The sequence below is a fragment of the Cenococcum geophilum genome, assembly GCF_001692895.1.
Source record: "Cenococcum geophilum 1.58 unplaced genomic scaffold K441scaffold_21, whole genome shotgun sequence".
Lineage (NCBI taxonomy): Eukaryota > Fungi > Ascomycota > Dothideomycetes > Gloniales > Gloniaceae > Cenococcum > Cenococcum geophilum.
Genome location: NW_027137579.1, coordinates 497,354 through 523,381, shown reverse-complemented (window position 1 = coordinate 523,381; position 26,028 = coordinate 497,354). Strand labels below are relative to the sequence as shown.

The 26,028-nt window shown below is 34.7% G+C and overlaps 1 protein-coding gene across 1 annotated transcript; it reads right to left on the bottom strand.

Annotated features, from left to right (window-relative positions):
• Positions 1–24,771: 24,771 nt before the first annotated feature.
• K441DRAFT_560374 (uncharacterized protein) lies at positions 24,772–24,927 on the bottom strand (the record flags this gene model as incomplete). The annotated part of the gene is made up of 1 exon (XM_067643491.1): positions 24,772–24,927. A coding segment is annotated over one exon (156 nt), but the record flags the coding sequence as incomplete, so codon positions are not given.
• Positions 24,928–26,028: the final 1,101 nt, after the last annotated feature.

Genomic DNA, 26,028 nt, shown 5'->3' with positions numbered 1-26,028 from the left:
GAAGAGAATATATATAAATGTTAAGAGACCCCCTTAAGTAGTGGAACGTAGTGAAAGCAATAAGATAGTGAAAAGCAGTAGAAAGTTATAGAAAACAGTAAACGGAATATAGAGTTGAAACTTATAGTAAAAATGGCCTTTTGGCGGTAGCTTGTTGATATACTAATATAACTTAAGACCCTTCTTCTAAGAAATCTAGTGAATATATTGTATTATACTGGTCCCAGTTAATATAGTTATTAATATAGAATAGGTTAGGGTGACTATAACCAGCTAGAACTATATAAGCACTTCGTAGTATAGACTATATAGGGTAAAATCTACCATCGGCCAGGGAGCGTGGGTTTTTAGCAGTAGTTAGATGCTAGTGTTTAACCTTAGTTATACTATGGACGGGGTAAGGCCTGCCATTGTTTTGGTACTGCATAAGGTTTACTATTACCCCAGTAAATTAAAGAGGGAGGCCGTTACTCCCTAAAGTAGAATAATCTAATATGGTAATAACAACCTAGAGCTGTCCCACTATTCTTCCACCTATGGGCCTAGTTTTCCCTCTCCTATCTCTATCGTTGGCCGTGTATTCCTGCACCTATATATAGTCGCGTTTCCAATTACTCAACTTTCGCCAATTCGGTACGCAGTGTATGATTTCCTTAGCTACTTGGTTAAGGTTATTTAGATCCGCACTCGTCCGCTTCTAGCATTTTAAGGAGGGGTATATTTAAATAAAGTATGACCTAATCCAAGAAGGGTCTAGGTCATAACGGTCCATATTAGCTTGCATAGAATTCTAGCCGACGACCTTCCTTCTATATTTATAAAGAAATACTATAAGCGCGTCCTTAAAATCAGATATTTTAAGACTATTAGCTAATATCCCTACTATCTGCCATTTTATAAGACCGAGACCGTATTAGGATATATAGGCGTATTAATCCGTTTTTAGACCCTAAGGGGTTAATTGTATATTAATATGACGCGTTAGTCTAGTTAATTGCAGTAATATACTACGTTCTGCGGTAGATATAGTCTTAGAATTACAATGTAATAACTAACTCTCCGTTGCTAGTATAGATACGCGCCGGGTGTTATAGAGGCAGATCTATAACTTAAAATTACTTTATTTATTTGTTCGATTCTAATACGCCTTTACAGCGTACTTGTAGGCAGCTTCTCCGTTTAATATATTATAACCATTAGCAGCGCCAAACTGGCGGATATAATCTATAAAATAGGTTATAGTATAAAACTTTAGGAAGTTAAAATGCCCCTCGTCTAAATCCCTTGCCTTAGGTCAGAAACCTTAAAATATACCTTTTAGTTTATTAATCCAATATAGCGCATGCTCTATATACCGGAGTGTTTCTTTATTATAAGTTTAGTACTATACTATAGTAATAAAATCTAGTGTCGCCTAAGCAAAGTGTATTATATATAGTGCCTTACTAGTAAGAAGTGGAGCTAGGGTAGGAATTAGTTGCTTTAGGATTAACTTTTACTTATTACCAGTCTACTATAATATTTAACTAAATGGAGTATTATAAAATACTTTTAAGCTAGGATATTAAGGTATTTCTATAAAACGCTAATTAATCTAACTCTCTGCTAAAATTCTTAAATAGTTCTCCTATGACATTTTTGTTTCTTACTAGCGGGGATAACTTTACTTATTATCTTTTATATCCATTTAATAAGACGCATAATAATGTTTTTTTAGCAGTTAATAGAGAATATCTGCCATTATCGCGTTGTGTATATTAATTAGGCCGTGTTTTTATACAAAGTATAGTACGGGGTACACCCAATCTGGATCCGTTTGAGGTGTGTTATTTACTTATTAGGCTGCAATCTGCTTTTTAGTTAACTTATACATCCTAAGCAGGTAACATTCTAAAAGGTTTTCGCGTCTATTGGGTAGTACTTAGCATATTATGCAGTGTTGCTAGCTTTTTATACTGGTGATAAGAACCTATTCCTTATAGTCTGCTATTATTCTATATATAATGGGGTAATATTAGCGGATTCTTCCATCTATATATTTTATATTAATGCCTTTATACTAAAGACTTTTAAGCGCTATAAGACTTGTTAGATAGGGTTTCTACTTACTATATATTAAGCACTTACGTTTTAATATCTCCTTTATAGCTTTATAATAACAAGCACTCTATATATCGTAGTTTATGCTCTTTATATTAGGAATAAATCTAAGAAGTAGGTTAGCAGGTAAGTTCTATTTCCTACGCGTTTTTTAATCGAGATTACTAATAGTAATATATACTGGCCACGAGGACTTATTGCCGTAATGCGTTATTAGCTGCGTTTTATTTATAGCAAGTAGCACTAGTATAACGGTCGCGCTATCTAGTAGCCGTGCCTGGGTTTCCTACTACTAATTAGCGGTATATAGTTTATTATAGACCCTCTAATTGCTAGTATTGTATACTCTTATTAAGGCATACGTAAGGGCATCTCTAAAGGGTCTATAACTAATAAGAAACTTAATTACCTTTATAATATCTTAGTATACGCAGTAATATAAAGGCCGGTGGATGCCTTATATACGTATAATAGGTTTATAGTAAGTTTTTGTCTATTCTTTGTTAACTATACCTAGTAGTAGTCTGTGCAACTTCTCCTCCTAATTATCTACTAATTTAAAACTGAGGCAGGATGTTAGTTAGTTAAGCTAGGTGTTATTTAATAACCGCTTAATATCGCCTTTTATACTTTATATACTGTATAGCTATACTATAAAGGTATAGTTGAATTTACTGGTAAAGGGGTGGAATGAAAATAGCGGTCTGCGGCTTAGATTAGTAGGATTACCTAGGATAGCGTTGCTACTTATTACTTATCTACCTAATCCTTATTGCTTGCAATTGGGATACTAGCTTGTTTATTTATCCGCTCCTTAAAAGTTTTAACACATAGCGACAATAATATAGACAGTAGTCCGTTTTGATTGCTGTCTCTACCGCGTAGTATGTTATTCCCGTTATCTAAAGTGCACTCCTCTTGGTATCTAGACGCGCTAAAACCCTCAAACTCGCCACCTCTACTAGCTAAATATTGGTGTATCCCTGCATTAGGCTCCGCTTGTGGGTTAAGGTAGACATACGGAGGCGTATCTGCGTTAGTGTCGTTGCGTGGAATCTGGGCTTTGGCTTCGGGTTGTAGTTTATAGCGGCGTAAATGGAGCAATAGGCCTTGGTTATTCTTAGAAATAAAGCTGCACTACCTATATCCGCGGTTTATATTGACAAGATGGTGTTTTAGTAAGGAAAATTAGTCTTAGTAAAGCAGTTTTCTAGCTAGGTGTTTGGGCTATCTTATATACGGATAGTCTATAGCAGGAGCTATATGCGGCTGGTCTTAAATATGATTATATACTACACCCTTCTTTATAGGGTGTAGATGCGATATTTAGGATTTCTAGTGTTAATCTGATGCCGAGCCAGAGTTAAACTTTATTAATTAACTCCCTGTTTAATGCTGCTATATCTACCGCTACTACTAGTCAAGCTATATTAGTTGCTACCGTATCTGATGTATAACCGCGACTCTCTTTAAGCCTACCCCCGCGCCAGCCTCCTCTGCGCAATACTTAGGTGTTATTGCCTATAAGATATAGCCTATTAAGCTTGCGAAGCCTAAATATATAATATATCTAAAATACACTAGATATAAGGAAGAGAAAGAGGTTTTAGTTATTGTCACGGTTATAAAGGGAAGGTAAGCTGTTGCTATTCTAATAATATTTTTGCACTCTATATATATTCTGCTAAGCCCCCTTATTAATAAGCTGTTTAATATATATATAGTGTTATATAGGGAGCTTTGGCTTTATAACCGGATTAATATTACTGCCGTTATAGGCAGTATGGAAGGGTAAAGCTGGACACTAAAATATAATACTTAATTAAGCATTGTAAATAAAAGAATGGAATGACTTAAGTCATACTAGAGAAGTCGTTGATTAATGGAGGGTAGAGGAGAAATTGTATTAAGTTAAGGTAAGGTAAGGTTAAAACCTAAGCTCCTTTTGTAATATATATAACCCCAAGACTTATATATATAATAGGAAAACGAACTAAAATAACCGAGGGGCATTTAACACTACTATATTACCTCCCTTACCTAAAAGGTTGTCCCCTAATAGTCTCCCAACTTCTCTAAAGCTGCCTATACTCCCTCCTTAATTATCGCCTCCGCTTCTTCCGTGTTATCCTTATCCGCAATACCTTCTGCTTTAAGTTCAGCACTTATATCCTCTTGTATATTAACAGCATTAGCTTAGAGGCTTAAGACACTCTTTCCCGAGTAGTAGCTATTTCCGCTTAGACTGTCTTTTATACAGGAGATTATAGAACGCTAGAATTAATTACCTGCTCTTTTAAGGTAGTACCCTTTCCCGAAATTAGTAAAGGCGTTAGGCGGTATAATACTACTGGTTTATTAGTACTTTCTAGAGTATTAATAAATGCCGGTGAATGTTTAGAAGTAATATCCCGGTAACTACCTTCTTTAAGCTTCCCCGGATCCTTTAATTCCCGGTTAATTTCCATAGGTATTACTTTGTTAAAGATATTAGGGCTAGGGTTTAGAGTGGCAGTTTTAGTGTTTTAAGGTGTAGTAGCTCTATTTCTGTCTTTAGAGCAACTTTTAGAACCATGATTAGTTAATAGGGGAGCGCTAGAGGCTTTATTAACCGGATTGTTTTTACATTCTAGTTCTAAAACTAAGCCTTTAGGGTATTCTAGATTATCTATAGGACGCCCATAACCTTATTCTTTCGCTAAAAAGTAAGACTTGGCTCTAAATACTTCTCGCTTAAATTCTTCTAGCTCTATAAAGCTGTTACAAACAGCCTTAGCAATACGTGCCCTATGTCTTTCCCAAAATGCTTTATATTTATTATTTAAGGTAGGATCTAGGATTATCTGCTGTTCTGCCCTTACTTAAGGATTATCCTATAAAAGTCTTCTAACCAAAGCATTTAAAAGGGCACTCTTTGCCTGCAGTTATATATAGGCTGGGAATTTATATAGAGGAATACCAGTAATAGGTTCGCTAGTAGGAGTTAATGCTAGGGGAAGACTAGCTAGGTTTATCTATATAATCTCCTGCTAGCTCTTAAGCCTAGGGATTTCTAATTTCCTAGTATTTAGTAGGATTGTGATTAAGTCTAAAGTAACAATTAAGCGGCTTAATGTTACTTGAGATGCTCTTTGTGTAATAGTAGCTTTTGTAAACCGTACTTCTTTAGTTTTTAACAGAATGGGCATCTAGTTAAGCTTGAACTTCTTAGCATTAGCCTTAGTCTAGGCCGTCTCTATATTCTTAATACGCCCCCTATTATTAAGTTCTCCGCGCGCTTAAAGTAAATCTACCTATTCTGGTATGTACTAATGTATTTTAGGGAGGAGTTCTATATAAGACTGACTCCCCTCCTTAATTAAGGAAACATAAGAATAAAGCTAGCTGTCTCTAGAATTTGGCCCTCCTTTGCGTACCTAGAGAAGATTAATTTTTAAGTTCCGTTTTTTAAGAAGATAGCCATTAAGAAACCGGAGCGTATAGCTTAGATATGTAATAAAATGAGTAGCATTATTAGTGCGTAAAGCTATGGTATATCTATAGTGCTCTAGATCTATATAAACCACCTATTATAGTAAGGAATAACATATAGTCCGGAGGATACTATCTTTTTCTTCCCTAGCAGTCTTTCGTAAATAGTGCGTATATATATTAAACTCTTCCTTAAAAATACCTAGAATTCTAACGTTTTCCCACTATTTAAATAAATCGGCATAGTGGATTTCGAGTAGGTCCTATTTAAGTTCCCCTTTTAAGCCCAATATAAGCTTTCTTAATCCCACGCGGTTTACTAGATAATTACTAGGCTATATAGCAGAATAAGCGTAAATTCCGAGGTTATCGTTTGCATGCTCTAGGCGACTATTTTTTTTAAACTAGAAATAGGAGCTTTTAGCCGTCTGGAGAATGTCAATAGTATTATAGTTCTTAGAGACTAAGTGGATTTATAAATATAAATTAGTAGAAAAAACGCTGGCATCCAATCCTAATAACCCTGCCATTTTTTAAAGATGTATCCGGTATAACGCGCGGACTTCTATTCTATTTCCCTGCCAGGCTATAATAAATTAGTATAAGATAAAAAAGATACTATCTTTTGGCTCTTTAGAATCGAGGGCTTTAATTAATTTAGCTAGCGTTTTAGAATAACACGAGCATTTTATTTTCTGCTCCAGCCGTGCTTTCCTAACAATTACCTCTCTATTAGCTTCAGCAATCACTACTACTTTTCCCTTTTGCCTATTAGCTCTACTAGAAGCTTAAGGTTCCGTAGGTTCTATCTTTAGCTTCTTTCTTAGGGATTTCTTAGAAGCTTTTTTAGCCCTACGTTTCTATGGGGAGTGGGCGACGAGGTTATCCTCTAAAGATGTAGATTTATCAAATTTAGAGTCTTCTCCTTACGCGTTAGGTACCTTGCCTTTAAATAGAAACAAGCTACGCAGTATCTTTGCGTTTAAAGCTTTAACCTCCTTAAAAGGTAACAGTAGAGGTACTAGAGTAACCGGCTCCGGTGCAGATTCCTCTTTAGTTTTAATAGTTAAGGCTAGTACTAAAAGCTTATAGCCCTAGCTTAGATAACAAACGAGCTTCCATTTCTTAATTAACTCCTTATTAACTACTAATCCGAATTTATAGGCGGTAAGAAAGTCTAAGGGTGTTAGGTATAGGGTCCTTAAGATCCTAGCCTTTAAGAGTTCTAGGTAGCTTAGTATTATATTGTTAATTATTTCTAACGCATTCTTTCTGGAGATCTAACTTTTTTTTACCTAATTAATAAAGATATAAATGCTTTTTAGTGCGTAATACATGTAGAAGAGCTTATAGGGACCTTCTAAAAGTTCCTCTCCCTACTCCTTTTTAATTATATTTTGTACTACCTTAATCTTATTAATCTTATAGGTAATCTTAGAGAGCTTTTTAATGTCCGTAAAGGCGTTTTCCCAATCTTTGTTTCCCAAATTTCCCTTAAGCTTATTATCCTTCTTAATCTTAACCATCGCATTTTTTGCAGCCTTAACTATATTATGCTCCTGGTTTATAATAGCCTATATTAAACTATAATAGATATTCACGCGCTAATTGACCGGGTGGCTTTAGGCGGCCCTAAGGATAACCTCCATTGTCTGCGCCTTTCCTTAGTATGCGAGGGCTATTGACCGGATAGTAGGAGGCAGAGGAGGCAGAGGAGGTAGAGGTGGCGCCTTTACTTTTAAGCGGAGTTTTATAGTTCTAGACATTTTTATAGTGATATTTTCGTGTGCGCAATAGGCGTATAGGTGGTATTTTAGGACAAGAGTCATAATAGTGTCTTCTTAACGAAAGAGAAAAGTAAACAGGCGCGTATAGCTAAATAAGACGAGATAATAAGATATTGAAATAAAGGCCTTATGGTATTTTTTAGAAAAAGGTAAATTAAAAAGGGCTATTACGTGAATTGTTAACATGTTAAGGAACTTTAACCGCCGGTTAAAGTTGTCTAATTAGTTAGATTTTCCTTACCAAGACTTTTATATAACAATAGCATTAGTACTATAAATTTTATAATAGTAAATAAGAATTAAACAATGCTTAACTTTAACCTCTAATATACTTAACTAAGGTTTCTTAAAGTAAAGTAGCTCTTCTCTTAACTTAAAAGGAAATGAAAATGCTAAATTAAAAATTGTAGAGCGTGAAAATATAAAATACTTGTAAAAGATAGTTACTGGTAATAAGGATAAAAGGAAGAAGACTACGCATAAAGTTATTCTTTATAAGAGCAGTTATTAAGACTAAGGATTTAGAACTAGCTTTAAAGAAGTAAACTCTTTTCCTAATTGCTTATGGCAGTGAGGTAACGTGGGAGTGCAGTAGAAGACTCTTAGCCTCTATGAGTGCTAGCTATTATAGTGCTAAGTATTCCTTAGATAAGCCTTACTTGTAGTTACTTTGCGCGTTCGTTATAGAGATAAAGAAAAGAAAGAGAAAGAGTTGCTGCTTATAGTAATAGGTGTTCTAAATAACGACTTACCTATAGAAGGATCTTTATAGAAGACCGTCTCTTAGTAAAGCTATAATTTTTAAGATATAATAAGATTATAATGTAATTAGAAGGGAGGAACGCATATAAAGGATAGGCAAAATTAACTATAACTATAAAGTGATCTCGGTTAATTACCGTTTGTAAAGGCTTCTACTCTTGCTTCTTTCCTTCTACTTTCTTTCCTTAGAAGGATTTAATTAGGTTTAGCTTGCATAATCCTTATGCTAATGGAGCAGTACGGCGCTATATTAGTGTGGCAGGAAACTGGCTATTTGTCTTTTAGGAAGCTTAAATATCGTACTAATACCTTTATGTACGTTCCTTCCTTCCTATAGTGTCTATTCTCGTTATGCATCTATTATACTACTTCCTTCTAGTATTTCTCGCTATCTACTACTCTTCGCTATATCTTATATAAGCTCTTTACGCTAGATATATAACACCTATCTTAACGCTATAGTACTCGCGCGGTATTATAGCTCCCTTAACTATTTTATTACCTTTACATATAACCTACACTAGTAGGAAATCTAGGCGGAGCTAAAAGTAGGCTAGAGTATAAGGGACTACCTAGATCTAGTAGATTATATCTTCTAGATTAAGCTAAAGTAACTATAGTATAAGATTTTAAAGTCCCGCATTCTAGGTAATACTACTATAATTTACTAAACTATTAAGTTTTAGAAGCGTAGGCTCCCTTATACATATATACTAGTAATTATAGAGCCTAGCTTTTGGCTAGTAACTATAAAAGATATTAATCTAGTTATATATATAGTATTTTAGGTAAGACGCCCCTCTAAGGCCTAATTAGGCTAGATTATAATAAACTACTAGCTTTCTAGATAGATTATAAGCTGCTATATAGGAATAGAGCGGCTATATATATAGTACTTATAAATCCTCTATAGAGCCTTATATGCGGTAATATATAGGGCGTCTTTATACTCCTTAATTTTATCTATAAGGTACTATAGCCTAGCCCCAGCCGCCTAGGCTTTTAGGGTTATAGTAACGTAATTAGGGCCTTTATATATATACTTAAACGCGTACTTTATAGCGTAATATCCTATATAAGGCTCTACGTTAATATACGCGTTATAAGGCGCTATATCTCTACTACTATATATATAGCTCTAGCTAGGCTATATAAAGGTAGGGCTATCCTATAGGCGCTTATATAGCGGCTTATTATTATTTCTAACTATAATTTCCTCTTAAAAGGTATAAGTAATCTAGAACCTATACTTTCTATTATATATATAGGGCGCGGAGGTATTATAGGTACTATAAGGGCTATATAGTATATTATAGGTAACGACGTTATATAGGAGTGGCTCCGCTATTAGGTCTAGAATATCTATCTAAATAACTATACTTATAGAGTTCTTTATAGAGAATATAAACTATTATATTACTATATTATACAAAAACATTAGAGTAGGTAGTAGGTGGGTATAGCTCTAAATTTAAGATATCTATACGGAAGCAGTAATAACACTAAAGGCTCTACCCCTTCTACTGCTTCTACCCTTCTTCCTGCCCACCTTACTACCTGCTGCTCTACCTACCCTACCTTTTCCACGGCTAGTACGACTTGGGTAAGGCTTAGGAGCCCGCGCGGGCAAGGTATATACTTAGTTAGCTAAGCGGCACTTACTACGCGTGTGCTTAAGACTTCTATTAGTATAAAAGGCCGAATGATATATTCTACATACTAACCCCCACGCAGTATACTGGGCATAAGCCGCTAGGGCTGGCTCGCTATATAGACTATTTATTATACGGGCGTGAGCCCCTTAAGATGGCAAGACTCTAGGCTATTTTATAAAGCCTGGCTCTGGTAACTAAACTATCCAGTAGTGGCATTAATGGCAGTAGCATTTGCTAAGTTAAGTTAATGCTACGCGGGGGATAGGAGGCTAGTAGTAGTAGCAGTGGGAGTTGGCGCAGGGCCAGAGAGAGGAGTAGTAGTGGTAGTAATGGTAGTAGTAGTAGCTCTAGAAGCATGATTAACAGTAAAACGCTAGTGTTAATATAATATAATATACCTAAGCCCGCCGGCAGGCCCGCCGCGTTTAAGATTCTCCTAATCTAAGAAGGAATATCCCACACGTCTTAAGAGCTGGCTACTTAGTAAGAGCGTAAGGGGCGAGACAAGCGGCCAGATAACGCCGGTATAGAGGATAATAGTTACGGAGGCTGTTGCGGAGGCCGCTGTAGAGGTAGTAGAGGAAGCGGCGGAAGCTGTAGTGGAAGCTAAGGAAGAGGAATAAATTTAAGAATCTTATTAAGAATATTATTAAAGTTAAACTAAGTATCTAATATTTTAATAAGCTTATAGGTAAAGCTGTAGGTTAATTAGATCTAGCCGCTTTTTAAAAGGGAAGGTAATATATAAATACTAATCTAATTATAGCAGTGAATAATAGGGAGCTAGTGTGGAAGGGCAAAGCCTAACACTAAAAGATAATACTTAATTAAGCATTATAAGGAGAATGGAACTAGATAAATTATACTAGAAAGGTAGAAGAATAACTAGAGGGTAAGTTGGATTGTTTTTAGGATGAGGTTAAAGCCTAGGTTTCTTCTATAATATATATAACCTAGCCCCCTATATATAATAAGAAATAAACCAAAATAACTAAGGAGTATTTAACACCACCCCTACCTAAAATGTTATTCCCTAACGTTTCTTTACAGACCCTATTTGGTAGGTAAGGAACGCTTAAGGATAGAAAAAAAACAACTGAACACCTAGCACTCCTTTAACTCCTTTAAAGCTGCCTATACCCCTTCCTTAATTATCGCCTCTGTTTTTATCTATATTATCTACGCCTTCCGCCTTAAGCTCTGCATTTACATTATTTTATATATTAACGACACTAACCTAGAGTTTTAAAGACACCTTTTTACGGGCAGTATCCATTTCCGCTTATATTGTCTTCTATATAAGAGGTTAGAGAACACTGGAATTAATTATCTGTTCTTTTAAAGTAGTACCCTTTTTTAAAATTAGTGAAGGCGTTAGGCGGTGTAATACTACTAGCTTATTAGTATTCTCTAAAGTATTAATAAATGCTAGCGAATGTTTAGAAGTAGTATTTCGGAAACCATCTTCTTTAAGCTTGCTTATATCCTTTAGCTCCTAGTTGATTTCCATAGGTGCTACCTTATTATTAAAGATATTAGGACTAAGGTTTAGCGCAGCAGTCCTAGCGCCCTAAGGCGTAACAGCCCTAGCCTTGCCTTTAGAATAGCCTTTAGAACTATAATTAGTTAGTGGGGGAGTACTAGAAGTTATACCGGTCGGATTATTTTTGTATTTTAGATCCGAAACTAAGTCTTTAGGATATTCTAGGTTATCTACAGGACGCTTACGCCCTTATTCTTTTACTAAAAAGTAAGACTTTACCCTAAATACCTTTTGCTTAAATTCCTCTAGCTCTCTAAAGCTCTTATAAATAGCCTTAGTAACACGCGTCTGGTGTCTTTCCTAAAATACTTTATATTTATTATTTAATAAAGGATCTAGGATTAACTATTGCTCTTTTTTTACTTAAGGGTCGTCCTATAAAAGTCTCCCAACTAAAGCATTTAAAAGAGCACTCTTTGCCTGTAGCTGTATATAGGCCGGAAACTTATATAGAGGAGTATTAGAAATAGGTTCGCTAGTAGGAGTTAATACCGGGGGAAAAGCGTTTAGATTTATCTATATAACGGCCTACTGGCTCTTAAGCCTAGGAATCTCCAATCTCTTAATATTTAGTAGGATTGTAATTAAGTCTAGTATAATAATTAAGCGACTTAATATTGCTTAAGAGGCTCCTTATATAATAGTAGCTTTTGTAAACTATACTTTACTAGTCCTTAATGCAATGGGCATCTAATTAAGCTTAAACTTTTTAGCATTAGCTTTAGTCCAGGCAGTTTCCATATTCTTAATATGTCCTCTACTATTAAGTTCCCTATGTTTTTAAAGCAAGCCTACCTATTCCGGTATATACTAATGCATATTAGGTAGGAACTCTATATAAGACTAACTCCCCTTATTAATTAGGGAGATATAAGAACGAAGCTAGCTTTTTCTAGAATTTAGCCCTCCTTTACGCACTTAGAGAAGGTCAATTTCCAAATTCCGCTTTTTAGGGAGATGGCTACTAAGGAACTGGAGCGCGTAGCTTAGATATGCAATAAAACGAGTAGCCCTATCGGCGTGTAAAGCCACTATATACTGGTAGTACTCCAGATCTATCTAAACTACCTACTATAGTAGAGAATGGTATATAGTCTAAAGGATACCGCTATTTTCCTCTCTAGTGGTCTTATGTAAATAATACGCGTATATATTAAACTCCTCCTTAAAAATATCTAGAATCCCGGCATCTTTTTACTATTTAAATAAATTGGCCTGGTGGATTCTAAGTAAGTCCTATTCTATTTCCCCTTTTAAGCCTAATATAAGCTTCCTTAACCCTATACAATCTACTTAATAATTACTAGGCCGTATAGTAGAATAAGCGTAAATCCTAAGACCATTATTTGCATGCTTAGGACGACTATCCCTTTTAAACTAAAAATAAGAGCTTTTAGCTGTCTAGAGAATATTAATAGCATTATAGTTCTTAGAGACTGAGTGAATTCGCAAATATAAATTTATAAAAGAAGCACTGGCATCTAGTCTTAGCAATCCTACTATTTTCTAAAGATATATCCGGTATAACGCGCGGACTTCTATCCTATTTCCTTGCTAGGCTATAATAAACTATTATAAGATAGAAGAGACACCGCCTTTTAGTTCTTTCTTTAAATTAAGAGCCTTTATTAATTTAACTGGCGTTTTAGAATAGTATAAGCTTTTTATTTTTTATTTTAGCCGTAGTTTCCTAATAATTACCTTTCTATTAGCTTTAGCAATTATAGCTACCTTTTCCTTTTATTTGTTAGCTTTACTAGAAGCTAAAGGTTCTATAGGTCCTATTTTTAGCTTCTTTTTAGGAGATTTCTTAAAAGCTTTTCTAGCCTTACGTTTTTGCGAGGAGCTAGTAATAAAGACATCCTTTAAAGACGTAGATTTATCAGATTTAGAGTCCTCTCTATTAGCTTTAGGAACCTTACCTTTAAACAGAAATAAATTACGTAGAATCTTTGCGTTTAAGCCTTTAACCTCCTTAAAAGGTACCAATAAAGGTCCTAGAGTAACTGGCTCTGGTATAGATCCCTCTCCTTTAGCTTTAATGGTTAAGGCTAGTACTAAAAGCTTATAGCCCTAGCTTAGATAATAGGCGAGCCTCTATTTCTTAACTAGCTCCTTATTAACTTCTAGTCCGAATTTATAAGCATTAAGGAAATCTAAGGGTGTCGGGTATAAAGTCCTTAAGATCCCGGCCTTTAAGAGTTCTAGGCAGTTTAGCATTGCATTATTAACTATCTTTAACGCATCCTCTCTGGCGGTCTCGCTCTTCTTAGCTTAATTAATAAGGATACGAATGCTTTTTAGTGCGTAATATATATAGAAGAGCTTGCAGGGATCTTCTAAAAGCTCCTCTCCTTACTCCTTTTTAACTGTATCCCGCACCATTTTAATCTCATTAATCTTATAAGTAATCTTAGAAAGCTTCCTAATATCTATAAAGGCATTTTCCTACTTTTTACTTTCTAAGTTTTTTTTAAGCTCTCCATCCTTTTTAATCTTAATTATAGCATTTTTTGCAGCCTTAACCATATTATGCTCCTGGTTTAAAATAACCTACATTAAACCATAATAGATATTCACGCGCTAATTAACTGGGTGGCTTTAAGCAGCTTTAAGAATAACCTCTATTGTCTGCGCCTTTCCTTAGTATACGAGGGCCATTAACCGGATAGTGGGAGGCAGAGGTGTAGGAGGTAGAGGTAGCGCCTTTCCTTTTAAGCGGAGTTCTATGGTTCTAGACTTTTTTATAGTAAAATTCCGCGTACGTAACAGGCAATTTAAGAGAAGAGTAATAATAATGCCTTCTTAACGCAAAGAAAGGTAAATGGGCGTATATAATTAAACGAGATAGGATAATAGGATAATAGGAAGTTAAAATTAGGATCTTATGGATTTACTAAAAAGGTAAATTAAAATAGTTGTTATGTGAAATCTTAAGATGTTAAGGAACTTTAACCGCCGGTTAAAGTTATCTAATTGGTTAGATTCTCCTTGCTAAGACTTTTATATAATAATATTATTAATATTAACAATTTTTTAAAAGAATAAATAAGACCTAGATAATGCTTAACTTTAACCTCCGGTATGCTTAACCAAGACTTCTTAAAGTAAAGTAGCTCTTCTCTTAACTTAAAAGGAAATAAAAATATTAATTTAAAAATTATAGAACGTAAAAATATAAAATACTTATAAGAGTGGTTTAGCATTGCTCCCTATTTAGTACCGCTTAAGTCTACTATTAATATAATTTCTCCTGCCTAGGCGAATAGTCAATTTAGATTAGCGCTGGCGCTATAGTAATGGCTATCTTTAAAGTCATTATTGCTTGTAACTGCTCTAGTCCTTAGTAAAATACTATGCCTTCCCTAAGCAACCGAAATAGAGGCTCCGCCGTAATGGAAAAGCTAAATAGTTATATATTAATTAGTGTTATACCTTATAAGCAGATAGTTAACTTACTAATTAAATAGAACACTAGAACTAGATAGGAAGTCTATAAGATTAGGTATTAAGTGCAGCTCTATTAAGTAAGGTATTAATTAGTGTTATCTTAGGCTTATCTACGTTAATATCGTCAAGGCCTTCTACTACAGTAATACGCCCTTGCAGCTTTGCATTAAAGCTATTAATAAGCGAGTCGTAGTAAGCTGGTTGCTTTGGGATTCTTTACTTTCTAGCTCTAGAAGGTTCTAATTGTAATAAGGTTAATTTAGAAGGTGGCTTTATAGGCTGTCCTTCCTTTAACCCCCTAGAGAGCCTCCGAGTTCCAATATTAACAATATCCTTGCAGCTAAAGTGACTCTTTCGTCCGCTAGGCCGCCTTATAATAGTAGTTAATAGCTTAAGTGCAAGATAATATACATCAGTAGTTGCGTCAGCTAGCGTATAATGTGTGCTATTAAACTGGCCAAACGCGTCCTTTATAGTATACCGTAGCTCTAGGCAGTAACTAGCGGTAAGTAATACTTAAGTAAATAACTCAGTTATATCTGAACTAGTTCGCCGTTGGCCTTAAAGAAGAAGCTTAAGAATAAGATTGTGATGCTTATTAAGTCGATCTATCTTAAACCAACTATTTTGCTGGCCTCTATAATTAACTAATATACTAGTAAGCAATGATTTTTGGAGGACTTAATCCGCGGCTTTAGTTGCGAGCAATCTAGTAAGGTATAAAGCCAACTGTGTATATTAACTCTTTGCACTGCTAGCAAAGAGAAGATAGTAGCGAATAATTACCCGTTTAATAAGCCTAATATTAGCGTGCTTAATAGCAAACTTTAATATAAGGTAGACCTCTATATCTTGTATAAATTAAACATGGTTTTAGAACACCTTATTAACTAGTTTATCACTATAGGACCGTTAACTGGGCGAGAAGAACTCCTCTTAAATGCGCCGTAAGGTAGTAAGGAATCTTACTCTTACTAGTGCTATTTTATTACCTCTTCTAATATCTTGTCCGGTAATCTAATTATTAACCCCTTTATTACCCTGGTCCTTAATATTTTAAGGAAGAAGACTAATAAAGGTCTTGCTAAAAGCGGCTAGCGGCTTAGTAAGGTAAGCCTTGGCAAGAAGGTCTGGGAACGAGATAACACCCCTTGCGTATACGGCCTACTGTCGCGACTTAATGCATTGGAGCTGGCGCCTATTTTTAAGAACTACGGAACAGCCCATATGAGACTGTAATTATTAATATTAGAAAATAGGATTGCCAACTGAACTGTAATAAGCACGACGTATCGCCGATATAGAAGTCTATACCGTTGTCAGTTCTATATTAGACTCTAATAGCTTATCCTAGCGGCCTCATTAAGGACGCAACGCGAGAAATAGGTCTTGGTCGGTTTGACGGATTAAGAACGAGATAGGCATTACTAATATGTAATATAAAACAATATACAATGCAGTTAAGGATACAATATAAGCGTCTAGTCTACTAGAGAAGCCCTTAAATACTAAGCAAAAGAGGAACGAACTTTATAACGCCACAACCTACTTATATACGCTATTCTATTCTATTTTTATAGATCTTATAGACGCGGACAAGGAGCGGTATATTTAAGCAGTTGCTTAGCGCTGTAACTATAATAAGAAGCGACGAATAGAATATAAATATGCTGAACCCTTACCTTCGAAGCACTCTTAAAAGAGCCTTAAAGACCCTATTACTGGGTTAACCGCAAATAGGATAACAGAAAAATGGCAGCGGGTGGTTAAGACGTTTAGGGCGATAATAATATACGTTAAACGATTCCTAGACACTAGAGTATTAATATATATGCGGCTAAGAGATCTACTTCCTAAAGGAAAGAATATGGATAATATTTCCGTAGATAAGCTTATCTTCTTAATATTTAAGGATACTCTAAAGCAGGATATAGGCTTTAATAAGGACTATGATATATTAATATACGTTTTCCGGAGTGGAGACCGGTAAAAGGTTACTAGTAAATGGATATAGAAGACTATTATAGATTATGCGTTTATGCTTAGTTTAAATTTTATTAATTAAATAATTAAATAAAACCACCTAAGTACGCTATAAATTCTAGATTAGAGTTAATCCTATATACTAACTTATATAGCAACAACTATATTAAAGAATCTACTACTAATATCAGAGCAATAAAGCTGCTATATACCACCACCGTTAAAAGCATATATGCCAACTTAACCTTACTAGGATATTTTAATACTACTAACTGCTAATATGCTAGCGGACACACCGCGTTTATCTCCTCTAAATTAATATAAAACTGTTAAGACGCCGGCAAAAAGAAAAGGTGTTAAATTGGGAGTTTGCCCCCCCTTAAAGCGCTAAAGAGCCTTAGGCGGATAAAGTCGTAAGTAGAGACAGACCTATAACCTATAGCCTTTAGGCTAGTAGCAAAGGGGGCGGGATTAAAGTATTTACTATTAGAAATATGGTTTTCCTTTCCCTCCCCTTTAGGGGGAATAAAAGCCGGTATAGAGTGCGTAACGCTTGGGTCCCTACTACTATTAAAACGCTTTTTTAACTGGCCCTTAGTTTCTAGTAATAATAAAAGTAACGGAACCGGGCTTATATGCGACTGTAATAACGCTTAAAGTTGTATCTTAGGGCAATATAATTACGGACTTAAAGTCTTGCCCAAATCCACTATTATAGAATCTTTTATCTGTGGCTGTATTATAAATTAATATAACGCAGAGCCTAGGTCTATAATTTCTTACGTAAATAGGATACTATCTAACTCGCTTTTAGTATTAGATACCTATAGTGCAGTAGTCCCGGGGGCTTAGTGGGTACGTAATACTAGCCGCTACTATAATGGCGGACCATAAGGCGGAGTAGGATAAGGGGTTTAGGTATAGGAGGTAGACGTAGTAAATGGTAGTAGACTCCGAGTATAATTCTTAACTATTGCCTTTATTCTAAGGTTAAGTGGGGCCTTAGTCCGAATATACGTAACTTCTTATTCCTCTATACTATTAAAGTTTAAATTAGATAAAGGTATTAAAAGGGGAATTAGGTTAGGGTTAGTATCTATTAGTAGTAAATAACCTATAAGCCATTGCTTAAGCAGAGTAGGGGCAACTTATCTCTGGCGTATTAGCGCATGTGTCTTCCTTATAATTATCTTTAAGGTGGTTAATTATGTCTTCCTTATAGTCATTTCCGAGGTGGTTAATTATATGCCACACGTAGTATATCTCTTAGTATTAAATCCTGGGCGCGCTATTAAGAAAATTAGTCTAAAGGCTAGAAAGAGTAGACGAAGTTNTAAGTTNCGGTNTTAATTTAATANAATTCTNANAGTNGCTTAACNGGAANAGCTTAGCTTNTNNGCGTTCCGACNATAAACAATATACTATAACCCCTATTTTCTCCTATATACTTATCCGTCTCTCTAACGATAACCCTTATTATATAAGTAATTGTTTCCAATATAGTACTTTTCCTTCCGCTATTAGACCATTTACTAAACCCTATAATAATGCTATAAAACTAGAAACTATAAAGTCCCCGTACTACTAGTCGCGCAGAAAGAAGATAATATCGCTAGGCTAAACGAATAAAGGTTACTATAGGCTTATAAGCTCTATTAGGAGGTGTATTTAATTAGCTTATATAATATATAGAGTTATAATACGCCTTAAGATAATAGTAAAGGTTCTTACAAAGCGGCGCAGACGCGCTTTTAAGTAGGCTTCTTAGATACTATATTAATATACACGTAGCTAACGTATAATATACCAACACTAATACCTAAGATACCTTATAAGATGAGAGTGATATATTAATACCAGTGCTAGGCACCCGCAAGAGGCACCTACTTAATAGTATAACCAAGAATATATCTTCTATTACTTTATTCTCAAACTATACTGCATTTAATTTAACTAATAAACAGGCTACAGATATTAAGCTAAGTCTTGCAAATAGGACACCTTTAAAATTATATATATGGGGCTCGTCTAAATTACTAATTGTGTGCTAATAGGCGGTTTAATTAGCAACCCATCTCTCTTTATTATAACTAGAGAGGACTAAGGTCTAATACACTAGGCTTACCCGGAATGCTACGCAATATTAAACATAAACAGCACTACCTAAAGCCACCTAGCTTGCCTAAAAGAAGCATTACATATAGAAGTACTTAATCTAAACCACTGCCTTATATAACACTTGCTTCGGCCTTACACCCCTATTAATTAAGCCCTACATTACCAGATACCGCATTTATCCATAACATTAATAATGATTTTAACTCACCTCCCTATAATAGATTAGCAGAATCTAATATAAATAAAACTAACCGGAAAAGGATGCGTATATAAGTATAAATATAATATTATCTTAGAGCGCGCTTTATATAGGACTACTGCGGATACCGCATAAATTAGAAGGTTAAGAATGCGCATAAAGCTGTTCTCTACTAAGCGACAAGTATATTTCTCGCGAAAATATACACAGGTAAGGGCGGATCCTCGAACCTACAAGTTAACCCCTAGGTAGATTAATTTCCTTCTATATTAGAGACGCTAATTATTAAATTATAGACCGTAACCTAAGCTTATCTATTAAGGGAGGAATAAAAATAAGTGGATTATAAACCTGATTAAGTTAGTGCACGTAAGGTACTTTTAGTATATTAATATACTGGGGAGTTATATAAACTAAATACGCGTAGATAAAGGACAGGTTAGGAGATTTTAGAATTAAAGCAAATCGTAAGTTCTAGGCTATTGTTAAGGAAGTATATGGCCTAAGCTTCGGTAACGATGCTAAAAAGGTAAAGAGGTTACTAAAAGACCACTTTTTTACATTTGAATAGGCCGAAAAGGTAAGTGCTTCTTAAATGCACCCCTCTATTACTATGTCCATTTCTCTATGCTAGAGATCTGCCGTTTTCCACCCCTAAATTTAGCCATCCTTTGTATTAAATTTCTTCCATTTTCCACCTAATCTTTCTACTATTTTCTACCCCAGACTCCTACTATTTTCCATCTTACAAATTTACCTACTTTTTTTTAACAATTCTGCTTCTTTCCATTATAAATTCTTTTACTTTCTATTATCTTCCACTAGTAGCCCCCCTTTTTATATCATATATTGTAAACGGAAACTGTACTTCTTTACCAATATTAATAGGTTAGTAAGAGACAATTCTACTATAAAGTAATCGTTGCTGCCTACGCGGATATATTCTGGGTAAATGGTTTAATAGGAATAGCTAGACACCGGTCTTCCGCTAAATATTTTTATAAGCTCGCTGGCGCAACCATATGCTTTATCGCGGTTAGTTTGAGGTACGGTATCTAGGAGTACCTGTCCGGCCACTATAAGACTATTAAGTATATTAGCAGCGAGGAGGTTTAAGGTAGGATAAATTTACTATATCTTATATCTAACTGCTAATAAGGATAAAGCAATCTATAGGGAGCTACTTGCGATATGGGACGCTATAGCACTATACCGCCGGGTCGCAATTAAGTTTTATATATTTAAAGATGCGAAGATAAGGGCACCACGCTATAATAACGAAGACGAACAGTGCCCTAACGCTGAACTATGGTAGAATCCATATAATAATGTCTTAGACGATTTATTTAAGGATTTGGATAATAAGAGCACCGAAAGCTTAAAGGCTGCTATTTAAATATGGTGCGGCGGTGCTAATTCGGATTACTCTACCTTATTAATGCAGCTTTACTTTTCTAGCTTACCTAGACCTAAACAAATTAGAGGTAGTGCCTTAAAGGGGAATAACCCGGTATAGTATTAGGTTTCTTTAATTCTAAGTTTCTTTCTATAGTTATATACTAACTCTAAGTATCTATATAGATAACCGTCTAGGGAATTGCGAGTATTTAGGGTGGTGAAGAAGAAATATTAGATTTTTACTTAATTATAACAGGCTAGAAGAAAGTGCGGGCATAAGTACCTATCCACTCCGAATTTATATGGGATGATTTTAAGAATACCCTAGGTTTACTAGATAATGGAGCTGGCTGGTATAATAGCGACGCTAGTAAGGATTAGTATGTATATAATAATAAGGTATTTTAGAAGTTTATACGGTTTATAAAAGGTTATAGAGGGGTTATTTTTTGGCAGAGTAGTAAGGAGGATTTTTAAAGCATGTAGCGTTATATAGTATTACCAAGTCTAAATCTAAACTTTTTATACTTATACTAGCACACGCGATTCCAAAATGATATTTATATTGCTTTAGCAGTTAGGCCAGGCCTCTTATACTTATTATTTTAACTTATTTTAATATAGAGAATTAATAAAATCTTTAGCATTATTAAATCGGTAGGCTAGCTTTTACTTTTTCTAAACAGCTATAAATGCTAAAGTATTATATCTACTTAAGTATTTGTATAATTTAAAGGTAGTAGAAAAACTAATATTTTACTAATATACTTAATTTTTAAATCTGGGGTTTTATTTTTCTTATTATCCTAAAGGTCCTGGCGGTCCTAGCAGTCCTGGCGGTCCTAGAGATCCTGGCGGTCCTAGAGGTCCTGGCGGTCCTGGAGATCCTGGAGGTCCTGGAGATCCTAGAGGTCCTGGAGGTCCTAGTAATCCTGGTGGTCCTGGCGGTCCCGGCGGTCCGGGTGGTCCGAGTGGCCTCCTGACAGCCCTGACAGGAGCTGTCAAGAACCTGTTAGTACTGTTAGGAGGTATAAACATTTTCCTGATGTTTAGGTATATCTAGCTAATTACCTACTAGTTAATTAGCTGGGGGGGTATATTAACCTAAATTAGGTTATCTTATTACTGACTTAACTACCTCCTATTAACTTAGTTATTAACTTAGTTATTAACTCAGTTACCTACTCCTTATTTCTATTACTACCCCTCTACCCTCTTCTTGTTCTTATTTCCTATACCTTTCCTATATATATATAGAGGCTATTAGAGCCACATTTAATAGATAGAGTTATTATTCTTTTCTTATAATTAGTGCACGGACTACTAATCAACACCTCTACACGTGCCTCTACTGGGTATACCCCTATATATACCTAAGTAGCCACCTTATTTTTTACCCTTTTATTAAACAAACGATTAAAAATAAGAACTTTGTCTATTAAAGAGGGCTCTAGAAGCTCTCTTATATATATTAGGTAGATCTAAACAACTAAGTTAAATAGGTAATAGAAAATAGATAATAAGATATTTAATAAGATATTTACTTATAAGTTAAGAGATAAGTAAGATATAGTTTATATAGACGATCTAGGTCGTTAAATAGTATTATAATAATAGTAAGAAACTCCGATTTAGGTCGACACCTTCCTTTCTTATATCCTCCCTACTTAAGGAGATACTAGAACAATAGCTAGTAAATAACTATCGCCAGAACCAGACAACTGTCGCTAAAGCTAGACAATCGTTATTAGAGCTAAATAACCGTCGCCAAAGCCACATAACCTCGCTAAAGCTATACGACCGCTACTAAAGCTAGATAATAACTATTTAAATAACTAGCTAGCGAACTCTATAAACGATTTAATTAATTAATTAAATTAAGGTAATATAAATAGGTAGGTATAGGTATATAGGTATAAGTATATAGGTATAGGTATATAGATATTAGGTATATAGGCATAAATAGGTAGGCATAGATAGGTAGACACAGATAGGTAGGTATAGATAGGTAAGTATAGGCAGATAGGTAGATAGATAGATAGATAAATAAATAGATAGGTAGGTAGATAGATAGATAGATAAATAGGTAGATAGATAAATAGATAGATAGATAGATAAATAGATAGATAGATAGATAGATAGGTAGGTAAATAGGTAGGTAGGTAGATAGGTAGGTAGGTAGGTAAGTAGGTAGGTAGGTAGGTAGGTAGGTAGGTAGGTAGGTAGGTAGGTAGATAGGTAGGTAGGTAGGTAGGTAGGTAGGTAGGTAAGTAGGTAGGTAGGTAAGTAGGTAGGTAAGTAGGTAGGTAAATAGGTAAGTAGGTAAGTAAGTAGGTAGGTAAGTAGGTAGGTAGGTAGGTAGGTAGATAGATAGGTAAATAGATAGGTAGGCAAGCACTAGGCTAATTAATAATTTAGAGTCTCTATAAAAGGCTTCCCCCTTAACACCTAAGTAGATAGCTCTATATTTTATATAGTTATAATATAAATATATTTAAAAGTATATTATAGCAATCTATAAGAATATATAATAATTTAATTGTTATATATTGGAAACACAGGGCAAATCACTAATACTACTTAAGTAGATACAGTGATGGAAAAGGTTGTTATTCTAGATAGGGGAGGGTAAGGAATTTAAGGTTCCTCACCACGCTAGTGCCGCGACGGCATATGACGGTAAGTTGCCTTACATAACGGTAATATGCCGCACGTAAGGGCAAATTGTCTTATTCCCAACACTAGCAACTCTTCTTTTTATAGTTACTATTTATATATAAACAGATAGTATATAACAATATAACCGTAGGCAGACTATAGTAGAATTTAGTAGGTAATACGCCTTATTCTACTAACCCGGACTTCTACTAACTAATTACGATTTTCTATCCCCGGGATAGAAAATTGCTATTAGCTCGCTTACTACTAGCGCCTTAGCGGCCCTTACTATATCTTCTACTCCCTCTTAACCCAACCTTTAACTTATATATATAGAGTATTTATATTAACAAACGTCTTTAGTGCCTTATTTAGGTTTACCTTTATTATCACATCTACTAAGTTATCTTGGCCATTAATCTATTAAATCTTAAAGAGTTTTTAACGCTTATAAGATTGCCGTAGTGCTATAATATTAATTATAAGGCGCTTCTCCTTTATAGTACTAAGCTTAACTAAATACTTATAGAGGGAATATAAGTCGGTGTATATAATTATAGGGATAATAGGGAGTTTAAGTTAATTTATAATTATCTTTAAGGTAGTTCTAATTGCAATTACTATATTAACTCCGCCGACTATTCTATATATCTTTAACGCTAAAACGCTTCGAGTAACGCGTTTACTCTTAGTTAAGCTCTAATAAATAAGATTATTATAGATTATAAAGTTACTCTCTCTAGTAGATTTATTCGCGATAATAATCTTATATCCTAGCTGGGAGCTAAAATCTTTATTATTTATAAATAATCCATTAATAAATATAAAAAGCTTAGCGGTAGAAAGGTTAATAGGCACGTAGAGCAGTCCTTAATTAAGATGGCTCCTTTACCAGAAAAGACGCTTATTTAGGGCAAGGATATCCTCCTTAGTTAGTTCTTGGTGTTAAGCGGCAATAGAGAGATTAAAGGAAGCTTTGGGTTAATAGATAGAAGCTATATAAGCTCCGCGAGCGCGTTACTCTACATATCCTTACTTTAGAAAATTAATATTAATAATATTAATCTTCTTACCTTAACCTTTCTAGCGTAGGGTAATGGAATCCTTATTTAGGGAAATAATACATCTATTAAAGAGTAATAGTATTATTAAATTAAGTCTTTCCTTTAGCTTTGCTATAAGATATACCTTTACTAGCTTATCTTCTTTAAGAGCTAAGAATTAGTNNTCNNCTAANATAATTATATNNTNNGTTTATATNCNAANAATTCNAAATAGAGTTNNNNTAGNTNTAATAAGGAAGCAGGGATTAAATATAGAAGTAGTTATTAAAAGCTTCTCTTTATAGTGCTTACTATAAGTAGCCCACTAATAAGTTCCTGCCTCTGTAATTCTATATAGTGGCTTAAGCATAACTATAATTGTATCTTTGGGATATTGGTAGCGAATTTACTCTAAAAGGTATGCTAATATTAAGCGCTAAAGGCGTATCTCTAATTGGGTATAGGCCTAGGTAATATCTTATAAATAAACCGCTATTTTATTTTTTATTAAGGAGGGAGCTAGCGTAATAATAACTCGCTAACTAGCTCGTTAAATTATAGGGGATTGCGTAAAAATTACTTCCTTACTATTGTTGTTATAACCTTAAATAACTAGCCTTAACTTCTTAAATGGGGTATTAGTAGCTTTGCCTTTAATCTTATTAACCATTCTTAACCTAAATATACGAACCCTATTAAACTTAGTAGGGTTATACTTCTTAAACTTAAAGACTCCTCTTATAATAAGACCGTTAATCTCCTACTTATTAGATGCTTAAAAAGGAGCTCCTAAAGTTATAATACAGCCTTCCTTTTAAAGCTATTTTACGAGCTTAAAGTTAGCCTTCTCTTTAGCTATTATAAAGGCTATTAATAGCTTAACTCTATTCTTAATGGCGGCAATAAGTTACTCTTTAAAATTGTTAGTCACACAGGGTGACTCACTAATAACGACTACTTAAGTAGGGTTACAGTGATGTTGGTTAATAAAGCTTATTAATTAGAATAAGGGAGGGCAAGGAACTTAAGGCTCCTCACCACACTAGTACCGCGGCAACACGTAATGGCAACTTACCATTACGTGACGGCAGTTTACCGTACGTGGCGGCAACTTGCCTCATTCCCAACACTAGCAACTCTTCTTTTATGGTTGCCATCTATATATAAATACTGCTTAACTATCATAATAAATATAAACCCTCCTCGCTTACTATTGCCATTATAGTATAAGTCTCGCTGTCCTAAAATTTGCCTCTTAGCACACGGTGCTTTCTTACTAAGAAGTTATAGGTAGATATTATATTAGGGCCGTTAGGGCCGCTAAGGCGCTAGCTATAAGCGAGCCAATAGCAATTTTCCATCCTAGGGATAAAAAATCCTAATTAGCTAGTTTAAGTTAGGGTCTGCAGAATCTAACTAATTAGACAACTTTAATCGCTGGTTAAAGTTCCTAGATATCTTAAGGCCTTATATAACTAAGACATTTTTAGGGACTCTCTTTTTACCTAACCTTTAACTTATATACGTAGAGTATTTATATTAACAAACGTCTCTAGTGCCTTATTTGGGTTCGCCTTTATTATCACATCTGCTAGGTTATCTTAGCCATTAATCTATTAAATCTTAAAGAGTTTTTAACGTTTATAGGATTAACGAAGTGCTATAATATTGATTATAAGGCGCTTCTCCTTTATAATACTAAGCTTAACTAAACACTTATAGAGGGAGTATAAGTTAGTACACACAATTATAGGGATAACAGGAAGTTCGAGTCGATCTATAATTATCTTTAGGGTAGTTCTAATTATAATTGCTATATCGACTCTATTAACCATTTTATATATCTCTAACACCAGAACGC